Here is a 19,030-nt window from a genome sequence, read left to right as displayed (position 1 = left end):
ATAACAGAGCAGGAGCTTAAATTGTGTCTGTAACAGTTATGCTCCAATTTAGATTCAGAACTAATATAAAAAATTACAAAAACTGAATTTATTTTAATTAAAAAATTGTAAATTAGCCTCTTGTGTTTTTAAACTACAGTTACCGTCATGTCAGGCATTAAACCACAACTCTGCAGCTGATCCACAGTATTTTGGAAAAATCCTCACCCTCTGCTGGCAGCTGCTACTAGATTTCCGGTGACATGAGTTACTGAGGAAGAGGTCATAACAGATCATTCTACAACCTCTAGTTACAGGTATGAACGATTAGCCAGATTTTAAGATGTTACAGTTTAAAAACCACAAAACATTTTCAGCCATAACATTTCTACCAATAAAGTCCTTTGAATTAGATGCCAAAGAAACATCGCATTGACTAGAGTTTTCTCCAGATGTATGAAGCAGTTTAGCTCCTCCTCCACCACCAGTCAGATGGCTGGACGAAGGCTTCTATAACATTCACCCTTGTCTTACACAAAAAGACAAATTCAGCTGTTTAGAAATATATCTGGTCATGAAAAAACATGGAGAGTCATGGAGTGGGAACTGAGGAAGATTCTGCCCATCACTGTTATTTTCAGCTATACTGTTTTGAAGAGCTAAAAGTAACATGTTTGTTAGGCAGCTGACTGCAGGAAGGCTACCTGAGAAGATAGCCTGACTAACTATTATCAGCTGATATGAGCTTGTTAAACTGTGTTATTCTAATAAAGTGCAGAATGACCCAAAAGTATACAATTCCATTTAAAAAGTACCTGAAATCTTCTAGTATTTCTTAGGGGTTTTTATCCTATATTTTACTAATGTCTCAAGATTAAAGTAGCAATAAATAAATATTTTAGATTTTATTTTTTCTGATTAGAAAATACAACAAAACTGAAATATCCAATGTTACACACCAACAGTTTGTTATTTGATGTATTTTGTGTAATTAAGTAAAATCAGATAAAGAAATGCACAAATGGTGAAAAAACACTTCAATCATGAAACCAGTTTTTTGGTCTTTTATGGTCAATGTTTGTTTCTTTTGATTGTTGAATTAATATGTTTATGCACACAAAAGTATTTAAAAAGGAAAAAAAAAAAATCTGAACAAATTTGGAATGAGCAAGTGAGGCCTGAAAAGACCAGACATCAGTATTCATCAAGTAAAACCTTACTTTAAATACATTTTTAAGACTTTTTTTTCCATCTTTAACAGACTTGTTTCAGGTAAAAAAAAAATAATCACCTCTTGGTTTGGACATTATGACTTCAAGTTAAAGCATGAGCGACTGTGACAAAGGCCATACATCCCGGGCCCGGTCTCTTTAATATAGATACACAACTTTCTGACGCTTTTCTGACACTTGGAACAATTCAGACCAGATGGAACGGAGATATTCCACTTGTGATTTTTCTATGAGCTGAATCAGGAATAATCCACGCACAATCCTGTTTGGATGTTATACAGACAATACTGCAAGTGGTGACTCAAATGACTTCTTCCTATCTCCCTGTGGTGCTAGCATTCCTTTAAAGCCTTCTTTATCTCTATCCCTCACAACACTGCACATTCCTCTGGTTTCTCCTTCACCACAACATTTTTCCTCATAATTTATCCAACATAAGGCCAACGATTTAGTTGCAAGATGCATGAAACAACACAATCAGTGAGTACACATCTGCATAATACAACTAAAATGACATACTCTCTGTAGTTTATTTAAATTAATCTGCATATCTGAAAAATGACCATGATCTGTAAAAATGCTGTTAACATGGCTGCGCTACCTGTGTAAAGGATGTTGTATATCTCTAAGCTAACTGAAGTTATGAATTGCTTGATTGCCTCCTGCAGAGTGAATCCTTCTCCTCTGTTTTGTGATTTCTCTGTAGATCATACTCGCTTCATTACAGTCCGCTCCAGATCCTGACGCAGAGGAAGAGGAGGGGAGTTGCTCCAGAGCGTTCTGAATTCCACCTCACATCTGGAAACCATCCTCCACCCCGTCTCGTTCATTTGCCAATCTCACTCCCGTCTTCCCTGTTGCTCTTTGCTGTAATGTAAATAGGCCTGTAATCATACTCCCTCCCAAACCCTACCGCACTGGATGGTGTGTGGGCGAGAAACTACACACAGAACGAGTCAAGATCTCCTCTGCTTTCCCTCCATTTCGGGCCCCGGCTGAGCTTTATGGGTCGATAAAAAAGCAAACTCTTTTCTTCACCTCAAACCTGCATTCACTAAACCCATCATATATGTTTGTGTGTGTTAAAGCAACAGGAGACCCACAAGCAATTGATGCAAAGTGCATGACTGGGTTATGACCTGCAAGAATCCTCAAACTGCAGCTGGAGAGTGTCAGTACACTCACCCTTTTATAAATTATATGTCCAACAACACATACATTGTTATTTAACTTTTTTCTCATTTTCTCAATATACAACCAAAAACTTTAGTGTATTTTATTGTTTTTTTATGTGATAAACCATCAAAGCCGTGCCTGGTTGTAAGCAGAAAGAAAAATGATTCCTGGTTTTGTAGAGGACACAGCGCAAAGTGGCCCAGTCAAAGTCCAGACATAAATTCAAATTAAGAAACTGTGGCGAGGCTTGAAAAATACTGTTCACTGAAGCTTTCCATACAATCTTAATGAGGTATTTTGTAAGAAGGATTGGCAAAAATGTCCCTGTCTAGAACTGTGGTGGATGCATGTCACAACAGTATTTGCAGTGAAATATGGTTCTGCAAAGTACTGACTTAGCAGCACTGAATACAAATATATGTAACATCCCAATAAAACTATTGCAGTTGTAATCTGGAATAATGAGAAAAAGTTCAAAGGGTATGAATACTTTTGTAAGGCACTGAATGGTTTTACATACCATTTCTGATCAATGTGCTCAATGAGAATTAGTACAACCAAAGGCTACATTTGTGTCACAATAAGCTCTTAACTGGACAATTTCTTAACAATCAGCCTAAATACTGATGAGCAGAATGAGAAAAAAAGTGTTTGTGCCTCATTTTTCGGAAACAATGATTAGATCAATACTGAAACAACTGAGACAGAGCCCACATAGCAGGCATATTAAAGCCTGTATGACCTGCTCCAGTGCGATCTCTGCTGGCTTTGTCAGAACTCGTATTAGATCAACACGGAGCCTTATAATCAATTCAGACTGGGGTTACCATGGACGATGACATTCCCGTTAATTTCCAGTGACTGCAAACTGGTGCTTTTTACTCGTCTTCTGTGCAGTACCTGGGAATATTCAAAGGAATGTTTTATATGTTTGCACTTAACTCTGACCTATGAATCACCCAGGCATAAAAAGGCTCAGAAACACAGATGATGAACTACAGTTGTGCCTACATAGCAGACAACTTAGCAAAGCACCAATTTTTAAGTGGATCTAAAGCACTTTGTTACCAGCAGTCTGTCACAAAGACACAATTTGTACCTATTACTTTTAATAGAGCTTCACAAATGCCAATAATAACCCAATATAATACAATTATTTATTGAAAACTTCACATATTTGTGCATTGTCTGGGGAATCATGCTAGAAGGGAAATACATTCCATCCAGCAAAATCTGGGTCTGCCCCACGGTCTCCTCTTAGTAAAACGTAAAAACGTCTAGTAAATTGTACCTTTTGACTAAGCTCCTTCTTTAAAGCAACAGAGTGAGGCAATGCATGCATTACCACAAATGAAGGCTCAATCAGCTTATCCCTCTCCTGGTCCATCCTACTATCACTAATGATCAAGACACCCAAGTCCTGTCACAAAACACTTTCAGGTGGGAATAAGACACCTTTTTGAAATCTCCATCTGATATGTGAAAGGACCAATGTGGAGATGGGCATGGAGGTCAACCTGCCTCTGTTACACTCCTGACTTGTCAAGTGAAGAATTCACAGGCCAGCTTTGTAGGTTGAAGTGATGTAGTGGTTATGTATTGTTTCTGTGAGCCACCAGCCGTAGGCTTTAAAGTGCAAACAAGACATAGAAATCATTTCGAATGAGAAGAGTAACAATTGGGCTGCATTAGAAAATCTTGCAATGGAGATAATAATGGTAAATACTGCGATGACAATAAGTGAGCATCTGCTGCCGTGAGACTCTGTTCAACTGGCTAAATACTACATTAGCATGTAAAATGCAAGTTCATAATACCTGGAATGTATTAGCCAACAAGTACTGCACTCCAAACAATCCTTTGGGATTATGAATATTGCACACTGGTATTGCAATATATTCGGGATATATTGGTTGAGGCTCTGTGCAGGCCAGTCACCTCAAACTTTATATACCTGCAGCCATGAAAGTGATTGGAACACCAGAATTCATTGATTTAGTTTTGGGACCCAATACTTTGGGCAATAAAGTGAATGCAATTTAAATTAAAAGCATTTGATCATCAAACAACAGGACTGCGACACAGTTTGTCCACAAATATTGCTTTGATAAATCGCCATCTGACACTTAACCTGAAGAGTTCACTTTGTTATGGTTAAGAACCACAGACCCAGACTTAAAGTTCAGCAGTGAACCGCTACAGTGCCTGCTGCTGGTCTTAGCTTGAAGAGGTCAACAGAACCAAAGATGAAACCTTGAGGTTTTCAAATCAGACACCCTCTTCTCCAAAACAATGCCTTCAGGAGCTATCCTGAACAGGTTGGAGACAAGGCATTACTCATGGAGTCCATCCTATCCAACACCATCTACAGCGGCTAAACAGTTCTGAAAATCACATCTTTAAAAAGATGTGACACAAGATCTCAGGAGATACGCCATCCTTCAGTTGGTCACCTACTGAGTTCCAGGTTGGATTCTACTTTGTCTTTACATCTATAATGCCAAACTAATGGTTTTTTGTGCTTTGCCATAAATCTTAATCTGCAGCCAACAAAGCATAACATGAGACACCTTGTTTGGACATTCATTGGTAAGAATGAATTCTTTGTGCAATAATGCACACAACCCTAAAACACTGAGCTATAGAGACCATCCTGTGAACAGCAAAGGCACAGAGAGCAGAACACCACTCCAGACTCACTGCTGACACATGACCTGATCAGGCCTCTAAGCACCCATGTCCCTCTGAGATCAGTCTAAATCCATTTCTTCCCAATGACTAATAAAATATACATACTATTCAGACTATGGTAAGCTTCGCTAACAGCCTGTCCCTGTTACTTACAGCACAAAGAAGCCCTGCTATCACGTTTTACACGATGAGATCATCAACCGTCCCACCGGCAGACAAGCAGTGTCGCGCCGTCATGAACCAGCCAATGTCTCTGCTCGGGATTACAGCAGTTCTCACACTGTGAAAGATAACTGTTTAATCTGAACCGTCCTTGACCTGCCTCCAGCAAACACTGAGCTCAAACACTCACACACAGTGTTACGCTGGAGAATGACTGACTATGTGATCTCACAGGTCTGACATCACAGCAGCGCTGTAACGGCCGACCACCAACAATGATTTTGCATTTTAGTTGGGGTAGATGTGTTCATTCAATGAAATTACCACGTTACAGTGGAGAAAATGCCAGAGCAGAGTAAATGAGCCTTTTAAACGTGTTCAAATTCCAGCTCATCAAGTCAAATTTAGTTAGAACTGGTCATAGTGGGAATAATAAATGTTCAATCATTTGATGGAAAAACAAGGTTTGACTGAGAGGGATGTTGATCAGTTTTGACAGAAATGTATTTCTAGTTTAGCCAAACCTTAAACTTAATAAAATTAAACCAAATAAGAAAAACAGTTAAATATGCAGTGCAAAGTTTTCATATCGTATCCTTCCCATTTTGTCATGTTAAAACCAATTTGTGACATTTTATTTTATTGGAATTTAATGTGATACACAAACACATAGGAGTGAATAATGGTGAACGGAAAAGAATTCTGGGTTTTCAAAAGTAACATTTTTACATGCAACAAACTGTGCTGCTTGTGTTTGTATTCAGTCCAAATTAGCCAGGTTATAGAATGTGTTGCCTTGATTCAGTTCAATCTTTTAAAAAGCAGCTTTTAATTCGCTAGGGTCTGATCGAATGACTTGTTTGCATTGTTTTACATTGTAAATGGTTTTGTTTTTTCTGCCTCCCCCCACCACACTGTACATGTTACAATTTCTTGTGTCTATTGTTTTTTTTTTTTAGATGTACATACATTTTTAAGGCTGTGTAAAGCACATTGTGGTTTTTACCTGTGAAAAGTGCAACGTGCGCAGCCATTTGCCATCATTTAATTCTTAAATAGGGTTCACTTATGTCATTTATTCTCAGTATAAATCCAGCTGTTCTGTGAAGTCATCAAAAGGTGTGTTAGAGAACAAACAGCATCATGAAAACCAAGGAACACAGCAGACAGGTCAGGGATGAAGTTGTAGAGAAAACCAGAAGAAGTTTGCCACAAGCCATGCAGGGGACACAGCAAACATGTGGAAGAAGGTGCTCCGGTCAGATGAGACCAAAACTAAACTTTTTGGCCTATGCAAATCTCCATGTGTGGCAGAACACTAACACGACATATCACCCTGACCATGGCATAACCATCATGAGATGACGTGGTGGCTGCATCATGCTGTGGGATGCTTTTCTTCAGCGTGGGCTGTGAAACATCAGACTTGATGGGGGCATGGGCAGAGCTAAACCCTGGGCTTTACTGGAAGAAAACCTGCTAGAGGCATACACCCAAAACAGCTAAAACCAAACCCTATTCAGGCTGACTGAGCTTGAGCTATTTTGTAAAGAATGTGGGAAACTTTCACTGTGTAGATGAGCAGAGCTAGAAACAAGCTACCCCAAAACAGCTGCAGCTGGAACTGCAGCATAAAGTTGTTCTAAATGTATACATTTCCTTTAGCCTCACAATTATTAACTACTTTGTGTTGGGCTAAAATCCTTAATAGAAACACAGTTTGTGGTCGTAAAGTGCCAACATGTGAACAAGTCCAATGGGTATGAAAACATTTACAAGGAATTGTAAGTAAAATAATATGAAACATATGGAAACAACTTGCAACAGCATCTCAAAAGAAAAAGAAAATATTCTACTGAGTGTTGCTAAAAGTGGGAGCCAGACAGCAAAACAAGCGTTTCCTCATTCAAACAGAGTCCACAGACAACAGCAGATGACAGCGATGGACTTTATGAAATACATGAATCGATTTATTATCAATCAAACACCACCCAGCCAGTCCAAAAGCAAGGCTGGAAGAGGCGACTGAAAAGCGCGAATACTCACGGTGTGTGCTGAATCTCAAACGGCCTCAGAGTAAAGTCATCCCGCAGAGACTGGAACCAAGACATCAGCGCGGTTTGTAGACTGATGATTGGATTATTTGGCTCAGTCCTGCGTTGGCGTCCTCTGCTCCGCGCTGCTGCGTTCAGGGCCGCCACGGAAACCCCTCTACTTTGGAGAAATTATTAATTTGCGAAAAGTTTTTGTTTAAAGAAAGGTGTATCGGACTCTTCCACCTTACTAGCGTACTAGCGAACTTTGCATCTGTTTATGGACCCCTGATGGCTAAAAGAGGACTTGAAATATGAAATGAACAGCTGGCAAATGAACCAGCTGTATGCACAAACAAGTAGATAAATGTACAAAAAAAAGTATAAGCTTTTCCTCCTTGAGTTACTTGCAAGCAAAAAATAAAACTTTGATGCTCCTTCCCAACTCTCCAAAGTATGTAATGTTATTGTCTTTATAAGTGGAAATCAGATTTCTCATATTCCCGGTGTGAAATCCAACAGCATTCTTAATGGGAAACTTGGAGGCCACGGAACTATGGAAGCAAATAGTTACCATATTTCAAATGAAAAAGCATGTTCAGAAATGCTTTTTCATTTTAAGAATGTGGCTGCATTGTTTGACTCATAAATGAAATTAGTTATCAATAATCCTATTTGCATTTTAATTTTCTTCTTCAAGACTGCTCATTCTTTCACTTAATTAAAATGAAAATGAAAAAGACATTTGAGATTTATTTTTCAAAATGTACCCCAGCAAATAGATACCAGAATTCAATTTGAAATGTAAAATTTGAAAATGAAAAAGCATTTCCAGAAATGCTTTTTCATTTTAAGAATGTGGCTGCATTATTTGACCCATAAATAAAATTAGTTATCAATAATCCTATTTGCATTTTAATTTTCTTCTTCAAGACTGCTCATTCTTTCACTTAATTAAAATGAAAATGAAAAAGACATTTGAGATTTATTTTTCAAAATGTACCCCAGCAAATAGATACCAGAATTCAATTTGAAATGTAAAATTTGAAAATGAAAACACATTTGCTGAAATGCGTTTTCATTTTAAGAATGTGGCTGCATTATTTGACCCATAAATAAAATTAGTAATCAATCATCCTATTTGCATTTGCATTTTCTTCTTCATGACTGCACATTTTGTGCCATAATCAAAAAGAAAACAAAGCAGACATTGCTTTTTCGTTTTCGTGGTCTGCCCGCAAAGTACTGCCCAGAACTCGAAAACGAAAAAGCATTCCGAGCTGCGGTCGCAGCAGAGTGACGTCAGCAGCCGCTCTTCCTCAGCTCCCTGCTGACCGAGCTACCCAGCTTGTTCGGTAGGGGGCGCTGTGCACGTCTGCATTGCATTACGTTGCAAACGTGTCGAGAAATTGATTGAATTGCAGCAGGGCCGAGCTCAATTTGTGGCAGTGACAGGCAGAACGTATAGTTCCGGTGGCAGGCTGTGGCATCCTTGTGGCATCCTTATGGCCTGGGACATCCAGCGTGTTTTTAAGCATTTATTTATAATTTTCTGTGAGTGACAATTCAGAATAGCCGCTCGTGCTCTATAATTAACCGGCTGTTTGTGCAATAAATCTTCGTCATCCTTTCAGCACGTCACACATAGTGCTATTTATTTTCCATGTCAAGTAAATACAATCACCTTATGTTATGGGTCTAAAGCTGTTTATTAAATAATAATCAATAATTAAATCATTATTTAAAGGTAACAAGCTATAACAACAATGATATCCCATTTGCCGATAATCAGTATCAGCTTCCACAAAAACAGCGGCAACCGCATTGGCAAGCTTTTACGGCCGGTCTGGCACCTTCTGGCATCTTCGCGGGATCCCGTGCCACCCTGCGGCAGGTTGTGCCACTGCCACAAATTGAGCTCGGCCCTGCTGCAATTCAATCAATTTCTCGGCACGTTTGCAATGTAATGCAATGCAGACATGCACAGCGCCCCCTACCGAACAAGCTGGGTAGCTCGGTCAGCAGGGAGTTGAGGAAGAGCGGCTGCTTACGTCACTCTGCTGCGACCGCAGCTCGGAATGCTTTTTCATTTTCGAGTTCTGGGCAGTACTTTGCGGGCAGACCACGAAAACGAAAAAGCAATGTCTGCTTTGTTTTCTTTTTGATTATGGCATAAAATGTGCAGTCGTGAAGAAGAAAATGCAAATGCAAATAGGATGATTGATTACTAATTTTATTTATGGGTCAAATAATGCAGCCACATTCTTAAAATGAAAAAGCATTTCTGGAAATGCTTTTTCATTTTCAAATTTTACATTTCAAATTGAATTCTGGTATCTATTTGCTGGAATACATTTTGAAAAATAAATCTCAAATGTCTTTTTCTTTTTCATTTTAATTAAGTGAAAGAATGAGCAGTCTTGAAGAAGAAAATTAAAATTCAAATAGGATGATTGATTACTAATTTTATTTATGGGTCAAATAATGCAGCCACATTCTTAAAATGAAAAAGCATTTCTGGAAATGCTTTTTCATTTGAAATATGGTAACGATTTGCTTCCATACGGAACGACCCCAAGTTCAGTATCTAATGTAAAAGTAGCATTATTTCACTATTAAAATGTTGCAGTATTTATTAAACCAGTGGCCCACACAGTCCTATACAACCTTTATTTTTTATGTGTTAGTTTAGTATTTGATTGCATCAAATAGAGGAACATATTGCTTTTAGCTTGTATTGCTGATATAAGTTAGCACCTCAACAATCAGCAAATCCCGCATTTTTTCCTGACCAGAAGGCTGTCATCTTGAGTGTGACATCATTTCCAGATCTGAGCTGCGAATTTAGAGCTAAAGCCTATTATGGAAATGGGCCTTGGACCTCCTGCAACCTCAGGCCAACCCAACTGGTGGTGTTGATATGAGCGATGTATCTCGACAAGTGGGAAAAACACAGAATTAGCTTTCTATGGCTACTGATATATGAGATGAGTAATGCAATCTGAAGTAAAATTCCTTGTTTGTGCACAGTAAAGTTGATTCTGATTCTGATTTGCATTTCCTCCCCCACCCCCACTCTCACTCCCCCTCCTCTCCATCCTTCAGATCAGATATTTGTGGAGAGCTCAACAAACAACAGTGAGCTTCTTTAGGTTCCAACAGAACACAATACCTGCAGGGCATATTTTTCTTGGCTCCTTAGAAACCGTTTTTACAGAGGAGACGTGAAAGCACCTTAAACACAAAGCAGAGAACACCACCCATCACACTTTAGATGAGATAAGGGACCAATGTCCTCTGTAAAAAATCTAATAACAAAACATCTAAATCCTGAATCAAGTCTGAGCAACAGAAACAAGTTCATGTGAGAACAGGTAAAATATGTAAACTGCTATAGCTTACCGATATATAAGTATTGGTTTTAGAGTTAACTTTTAACTTAAAGAGGGGAAGGACGTTTGGATACTAACCTAGCTGACTCTGATACAAGTACCCAAAGTATGGCCTGAACTGACCCCTGTTACATATGGGTGAGTGTGGATTATACGGCCTTTGTTTTTGACCTGTAATAGTTTAACATAAGTCTTTATTTGCTCTCTGGTCTAAAAACAGACAAACCCAAAATCAGAGTGGAGTTTTTGATCTACAATGAAAGGCTTAACACTGACACCTAGTGTTGGTATTGGCTTTCTCTCAGCACTTTAATTGAGAAAGTGTTTTTGAATATACAATCATATAAACTTAGGATCTAAAAGGCTTGGTGTTCCTGTTTGTGTATTTGCTGCCTTGTTAGCCTTTATAGGCTGGGCACCATACCATAATAAATACATCAAATCAAATAAAAATCAAATATTGTTTGAATAAATTTAGAAAACTTTAGACTGTGTGGCATTTTGCCATCCACAGCCTTTGCTCTGTGAAGATGCTAAAACATCCGTAAAAGGCTTAATATCAAAGCATTACCAGATGCCTAATGAACTTTTAAAACAGCAGTCTGCCCGAAAGCTTACCAGTGCTTCTCAATAAATGAAAATATTCTTAATAAAGGAAATTTGTTTCAGTAAATTAGTACAGAAATGGAAAATAACACCCTATACATTCATTACACACAGAGTAATGCGTTTAAAGTGTTAATTTCTGTTCATTTTAAACCAAAATAAGTTTTTAATTACAGACAGGTTGCATAGGTGGCCTACTGGTTAGAGCGCAGGGCATTTTCGTCCCAGAGAGGCCACAAGTACCCTGGGTCAAACCCCACAGCCTGCAACCCTGGCTCCCTGAACAAGACCCTTAGCCCCTGATTGCTCCCTGGGCACCACATAATGGCAGCCCACTGCTTCCTAAAGGATGAGTTAATGCAGAGGACAATTCCTCCATTGTGAGATCAATAAAGTCTATATTATTACTATTACTATGGTCCATACAATCACGAGGACAACTGCTGATTTGACAGTTGTCTAACAGACAGTCACTGACACCCTCCACATGGAGAGTAAGCAACGAAGGTTATTGCTAAAGAAAATGGCTGTTCATAGAGTGCTGTATCCAAGCATATAAATGGAAAGTTGGGTGGAAGCAAAAGGTACAGAAGCAACAAGGATACCCACAACTTTAAGAATTATGAAGCAAACCCCGCTCAAAAGATTTACATGGTGTGAACTGCAGCTAGACTCAGAGCTTCTAGAGCCGCCACACATGGACATGTTCAGGACATGGCCTACAACTGTGGCATTCCTTGTGTTAACCCACACCTGAACCAAAAATAAACAGCAGAAATGCCTTACCCGGGCTAAAGAGAAAAGGGACTGGACTGTTCCTTAGTGGTCCAGGTCATATTTCAGGTGAAAGAAAATATTCCTTTTACTGTGAAATCAAGGTTCCAGAGTCTGGAGGAGGATTGGATAGGCTCAGAACGCAACTTGCTTAGGGTCAAGGGTGAAATTTCTACATTCATTGATGATTTATGGAGATGCTGATTTCATTTTCCAGGAGGACCTGACATCTACTCCCACTGCCCAAAGTATCTGCTCTAATGACCATGGTACAGTGCCTGATTGGCCAGCAAACTGGGGCTGACCTAAACCCTACAGAGAATCTGTGGCTTATTGTCGAGAGGAAGATGAAGGACACCAGACCCAACAATACAGATGACCTTGAGGCCACTATCAAAGCAACCTGGGCTTCCATTACGCCTCATCAGAACCACAGGCTGATCGTCTCCATGTCATGTTACACTGATGCAGTAATTTATGCACAAGGAGACCCAACCAAGTGTGAGGTTGCAAATACTGTAGAGTACATGGACATACGAGTTTAACTTTTTTAAATGGACTCGCTGACATAACTCAGATTTTTAATGATATCCAACAATACTGAGTTGGACCTGCAGTTGTTTTAGAAGGTATGTCGGTGTTGCAGCCTGATGCTACAGTCATTTCAATTCTTTTATATTCTGAGTAACCCCCACTCCATGACCACATAATGAGAAAGTGTAAACAGAATGTTAGATAACTTTGTGAATCGGAACATTTAGTTTCAGGCCTTTTACATTAAAACAAAACACCTCCAGCAGAGATGTTCTGCTGAAGAGAGGTTGGTCTTGAATCTCTGTGGGTATGATGCAACAATTTTAAACAACTGGACTGGGGGATTTCCTGCCAATGTTCTTTTTAAATCATCTCAAGCCCAGTCAGGTTGGATGGGGACGGTAGGTAGACAGACATTTCCAGGGTCAAGCCAGGGTTCTTACTGGGCAAGTCTAGAATAGGCTGATTTTCTCCAGACAAAATGTGTCAAACTGAAGCCAAAGATGGTTGCAGCAGTCCAGATAAATGTGTTCCCCATGATGTGAGAATCCTTTGGGTGTTTTTGCCAGTCCCAAGTAGATATTAAAGTGTTCTGCAATAAGGAAAGACTTCTGGCTACTCACTCTGGACACATCAGTCTAAGATGATGGTTCTCCAGCCAGAACCATTTGCTCAAAGGATGTCTAAAAGCTTAGTAACCATGAGGTTCTTGGTCACCTTTTTCCTTTAATTGCTCCATGTGACGAGCTCTTTGGACCCTGGTTGCCCCAAACATCTTCCTTTATCCAGTTATTTACCACGGCTGATTGCAATCAGGATGTAGAAAAATCAAAATGATCAAAAAGGGAGGCAATTTATTTTAAATAAAATATAAACCCATAAAACATTCCGATTAATAAACCAATTCAAATTTGTCAAAGCTCAGTCTGCTGAAAACTGAAGCCACTTCTGTCTTAGAGGCTCTTTAACATTTTGAAGCACGATCGAGAAGAGAAAATTCATGAGTAAAATACTTTAATTCAGCCAAGAAAAATGTAAAATTGATTAAAATAAACAAGCATTCAAAGAGTACATTATCCACAATTACAAACTAGCTTTAAAAAATACAAAAACATCAACAGGAATCAGAAGAAGGTTACTTGTTTAAATAGTACTGCACTCAATGACCTCTGCTCCTTCCCAGAAGCCATAAGAAGAAATCCCTGGAGGTGCTCTGACACCTGAATGAGGAATGTCGACCTTGTTAGAGCCTCCCGGCCTCCTTGAACCTCCTGAACAGCCCGTCGTCTGCCCTCAGGGGGAAGTGCAGTGTCCGGCTTTTGTAGAACTGCGGATCGGTCTGCAGGTTCTGTATGACGTCTGAGAGGAGGTGGGCTCGCTCCACGCCGCAGCCCGGTGCATCGTAGCCCAGCTTGGTGAAGTGGACGTGAAGGTGGTAGTAGGAGGGCTGGTAGTGCAGGTAGACTCTCAGCTTGCTGGCTGGAAGGTTGTAGCGATGCAGGATGGCCTCCTGTATCAAAGATACCATCAGCGTTTTTGTGCTGAATTGCTTTAAATCACTTATAAGTTCATTTCTGTTCTACCTACACAAAAATACTCCACTAGGGGGAGTCAAAGAACGTTTAAAGCTTACCTTTCCCCTTTGGAAGACGTTCTGCAGCAGTGGGAGATGCTCCGATGACAAGTCTCGAAGACTCTTGATGTCTTTCTGACGAACTATAGCAATCAAGTATAGGTCATCTACCTGAAAGAGCACCAATTATTGTGAGAGACTTGACAGTGGCCTATTCCATCTCTTGATGATAGCTCAAATTAGGACTTCTGCACCGTGCAGTGATAACCATGAACTCCTCTGTAAACCAAAGTATTCCAGAGTCAAGTGTGATCTCATCTGAATAGCTGGGCCCAAACTGGGTCGTCAACATGACCATGATCCCAAAAATACAGTAGCTGCAACAGAATGACCGGGAAAATAAGAGTCTATATGTTGTAACTAAAAGTGACGTAAGAGACTAAAACAGAAAACGACTACTTCAAATTCCTGAAAAAACGGTGGTTCCTCAGGCTGGTGAATAGGAAGTTATGTATGAAGTTTTTCCATCCAGTTTTTCACTTCATCTTTGTTTACTGAAGAGGAACATTTTGGAATCTGTAGCATGTGTTTGCATACTTTTAGCTCTAAACAGGCCAGTTTTAATATGTCCTGACATGTAGATTAGTGAGAGAACCTTCTTTTAACCATGATGTATGTACAGCCTCAAATACAAGATGGGTTGGAAGTTGAGGCGCTGTACGCTTGGCTTTGTTTTGATTTCAGACAGCATCAACCCAAGGTATAAACTATTGAACTAAATCTTTTTAAGAAGGAAAACAGCTATGAGTAAACACTTTGCACCGCTGGACTGAAACAAGGTTATTAGCTGAGCCTCAAAAACAAATGGAGCAAGAAAAAAATAGGCACCATTAGATCATCTTTTATTGCTCCAATGAAGGAAAAATAAATGTCCTACTTAGGTTTAATGTCGTTTATAATTTGCTTACTCAATTTGCTAAGATCTACGTATTTTTTTATTTTTTCCCCCCCCTATTCAGGATGATCCTGAAGCTCAACTTAAATCCAGCAGCCCAAAATGCAAATTTCTGTCTCGGTCTGAAGATTTTGATTAAAAGTATATAGGCTTAATCACAATAACTTTATTTTGTTTGCTAATGAGGATGTATTTACACGTTTTAGTCCTGTAACATAGCGAAAAAGGGGACTATGGAGAAGTTAGGGCCGTTAGGTGAAGCAACATCCATCATCATAACAGTAGGTACAAAACCAATGTGTTACCTGGAGCTGTAAAGTTAAATTTGGGTTTGGATTTAAAGCTCACTGCTGTGAGTGATTCTGTCACCCAAGAATAGACGGCGCTAAAGGGCAGACTTTCTTTTTGCAGGTATCTGTTTTTTTGCGATATAGCAAAGTCGCCAGGGAAGGTTTGGTATTTCACCTGTTTTTGGTCCCACTTTAAATCAGGAAGCAGGACAAACCCAACCTCAGGGTCTGCATCATCATGAACAATCTTGTCTGCCTCTGCCTTCTTCTCCAAGATGTTGTAGACCCACTGGAAGAGGAAGACAAAAGTAAATGATTACGATTTACTCCCGACTGTAAAACGGAACAGAGAAGACGGCAGGTTCAGGACACTGGCCTGCAGGCTCAAACTCTGCTCCTGAATGTAGGGCAGAGTGATGGAGCGGTAGTCCTCGCCCGTCTCTTCCACCAGGAAACTCTCCTGCCGCTTGTACTTCTTCACGTGCTTCTCTGTGGCTGGACACACCACTGTGGTCTTGATTTCTGCAAGACGAAAGAGAAACGGAGCAGCAGATAATCACGACCAAGCAGGCCTGATGAATTTAAAATACTAACGAACACATTAGCAGTGCCTTGAAAAAGTGTTCTCAACTATTAAGTGTTCACATGGTATTGGGATTTTATATGATGGATCAACACAAAGTAGGGAGGATTAGGACATGGAAGGAAATGATGCATGATTTTCAGACTTCAAAAAAAAAAAAAAAAAAAAAAAGTCACAATATGGATTGGTTTAGATCAAAGAATCTTCATACAGTAGAATGGCCCAGTCAAAGTCTGGACCAAACTCAAATTAAGAATCTGTGGCAAGACCTGAAAATTGATGTCCACAGAAGCTCTTTAATCAATCTGGCTGAGTTTGGGCAACTTTGTGGATTAAAATTTCAGTCTCTTCACAACTTTGCACTACTTTGTGTGGGTGTAAATACTTTTTTGACGCACTGTAGCCTCTCATGAACTTTACCATTGAGGTGAGGGGGGGCCTGGAGACGATAGGAGCTGTAGATGTCGTTTCTCAGCTCCAGCCTGAGCTTGGAGCCTCTGAAGAGCTCAGCCAGGGAGTCTTCTCTGATGGGGGTCTTCTCCAGGACCACCACAGCATCATGATCAGCAATCTGAAGACGACATGTTCAACACTTCTATTTCTGCCTGGCTGCGCTGGCAATAACTGCACAAGTATCCATCACACTCACTTTAAAATAAATCAGTACAAATACCTAACAAGATCAGACTATTATTTTGAAATAATAAACCGGAAGTGGATAATATGCCGCCTTCTCACAACTTCATCACACAGCTTCGAACAAACATGAAAGGTAAAATCCCACTTCAGCCAATGAAGCGACCTTCAGCTCCTTGTCTCAGCAAAACAGATCAAACGCTTTTTATAAATGAAGCGATGTTCGCTAAAATCCCTCACTAAAGCACCTTTCCATGGACGAACATGATTTTCTCCCGGGCAGAATCACTCAACACGCTGGACATTGTGAACGTAGATAGAACATTTTCCCATTCAGATTCATTTCCACCCTCTTCTCCATTCTTGTCGTCCGCTTTCGGCCTTTTGGCTTCCCGAGATAACTCGTCGTTTTCAGCGCTGGAAATTTCACGTTTAGCCGCGACGGTCGCCATGTCTGAGCCGCTGCTGCGACCAAAGATCGTCTCCGTCTGAAAGCAGGTCTCACTCCGCACAGGACTCAACTCAACACAGGACAGAAAAACCGGAGTATCTGTTTTTTAAGTAAAACACCTGGCGAAAAATATAAATAGCAATAATATATCAGTATTTATTTGAAAAGAAAATAAACACACATATTGCGGCTAAAATGTGTTTTGTGTGCTTTGAATGGACATACAACCTTTTTTTTAAACAAATAAAAAATAAACCGTTCATATATTCAAAGAAAACGATTAGTCTCTTAATTATAACTGAAAACATATACAGTCTTTTTTTTTTAAATCACCACCGTTGGCAGCCAATAAAAGTAAAAAGAAATGGCAGTTTAACTTTTTTTTTTACTTTAACTGATCTCTAAATATTTAGCTGATAAATTAAATGCATATTTGTTTGTATTGTTTAATAATAATAATAATGCATTTTATTTCAAAGTGCCCTTTAAAACACTCAAGGACACTGTACAAAAAAATTAGGAACAAACACAAAATTACAAGACCTACAGAACAGAACAAGCATAGCATGTAAGCAGTTTTGAACAGATGGGTTTTGAGTCTAGACTTTAACCGAGGGAGAGTGTCAGTTCAATTCAATTTTATTCAATTTTATTTCAATAGCACAAATGCACAACACATGTCGTCTCAAAGCACTTCACAAAGTCAGTTAAATCGAATCATACAGATTTCAAGTCAGGTACATACATCCAATTAATCCTAATCATTGAACAATGTCAGATTCAGTAATTTATTTAAATTGGTAAAACGTTTTTCTATCAAAGGAAACCCAGCAGATTGCATCGAGTCAGAGATTTGTAGCAGTCACTCCTGGATGAGGATGTAGCGACAGTGGAGAGGAAAAACTCCCTTTTCACAGGAAGAAACCTCCAGCAGAACCAGGCTCAGTGTGAGCGGCCATCTGCCACGACCGACTGGGGGTTTGAGAGAACAGAGCAGAGACAGAGAAAGAACACAGAAGCACTGATCCAGGAGTACTTTCTATGGGAAGGAAAAGTAAATGTTAATGGATGTAGCTCCTGTAGTGGTTTCATCTCGGAAGAAAAAACAGATAAACTTTGAGCCAGTTTTCAAGTTTAGAGTATGAGAGAGAGCACATACAGTTAGTCACAGTAAAAGCTCAGTCAGGAGCTACGTCTAGGAGAAAAATAGGGTTAAACACTGAAAGACAGGGCCATGTGGATCATTGGTAGAAGGTGAGCATTAAGTTACTGGCAGCAGCAGCTTAGCTGATGTCTCCCTCCAGGAAGGGGCCACAGCTAGTGTCGGAGTCAGGTCAGACGTAACTTCTAGGTAGAGAAAAAACATAGAGAACATAGAGTTAAAAGCTGAAATAACAGCAAATAATGAAAAATTGGGAGTAGCATGAAAATGTAGCGAAGAGGGTGAAAGTGGTCATTATGTCCTCCAGCAGCCTAAGCCTATAGCAGCATAACTACAGAGATAGCTCAGGATAAACTAAGCCACTCTAACTATAAGCTTTATCAAAAAGGAAAGTTTTAAGCCTAGCCTTAAAAGTAGACAGGGTGTCTGCCTCACAGACTAAAACTGGGATCTGGTTCCACAGGAGAGGAGCCTGATAACTAAAGGATCTGCCTCCCATTCTACTTCTAGAGACTCTAGGAACCACCAGTAAACCTGCTGTCTGAGAACGAAGTGCTCTGTTAGGAACATATGGAACAATCAGATCTCTGATGTATGATGGAGCTAGATCATTAAGGGTTTTATATGTGAGGAGGAGAATTTTAAATTATATTCTGGATTTAACAGGGAGCCAATGAAGGGAAGCTAAAATAGGAGAAATATGATCTCTCTTTTTAATTTTCATCAGAACTCTTGCTGCAGCATTTTGAATCAGCTGAAGGCTTTTAACTGCATTTTGTGGACATCCTGATAGTAAAGAAT

At 39.6% G+C, this 19,030-nt stretch overlaps 2 protein-coding genes across 3 annotated transcripts in view; both read right to left on the bottom strand.

The window, feature by feature from the left end:
- Positions 1-7,680, bottom strand: part of zgc:66433 (uncharacterized protein LOC321250 homolog) — a 63,837-nt gene extending 56,157 nt beyond the window's left edge. For both annotated transcript variants that reach the window (XM_047353814.1, XM_047353815.1), the window contains exon 1: positions 7,287-7,680. In XM_047353814.1, coding sequence (XP_047209770.1) covers positions 7,287-7,351 — 65 coding nt within the window. In that variant the 5' untranslated portion in view covers positions 7,352-7,680. The remainder of the gene's footprint in view (positions 1-7,286) is intronic.
- Positions 7,681-13,576: 5,896 nt separating this feature from the next.
- Positions 13,577-17,141, bottom strand: dcps (decapping enzyme, scavenger). Its single transcript, XM_047353865.1, has 6 exons — positions 16,865-17,141; positions 16,401-16,551; positions 15,774-15,919; positions 15,573-15,686; positions 14,213-14,323; positions 13,577-14,089 (listed from the first exon to the last, which is right to left on the bottom strand). The coding sequence occupies exons 1-6, from the start codon at positions 17,066-17,068 to the stop codon at positions 13,823-13,825; spliced, it is 993 nt and encodes a 330-aa protein (XP_047209821.1). The 5' UTR covers positions 17,069-17,141; the 3' UTR covers positions 13,577-13,822.
- Between the last annotated feature and the right edge of the window lie 1,889 nt (positions 17,142-19,030).

This window comes from Girardinichthys multiradiatus, chromosome 23 (genome assembly GCF_021462225.1).
Source record: "Girardinichthys multiradiatus isolate DD_20200921_A chromosome 23, DD_fGirMul_XY1, whole genome shotgun sequence".
Taxonomy (NCBI): domain Eukaryota; kingdom Metazoa; phylum Chordata; class Actinopteri; order Cyprinodontiformes; family Goodeidae; genus Girardinichthys; species Girardinichthys multiradiatus.
This window is presented reverse-complemented; position numbering and strand designations above follow the sequence as displayed.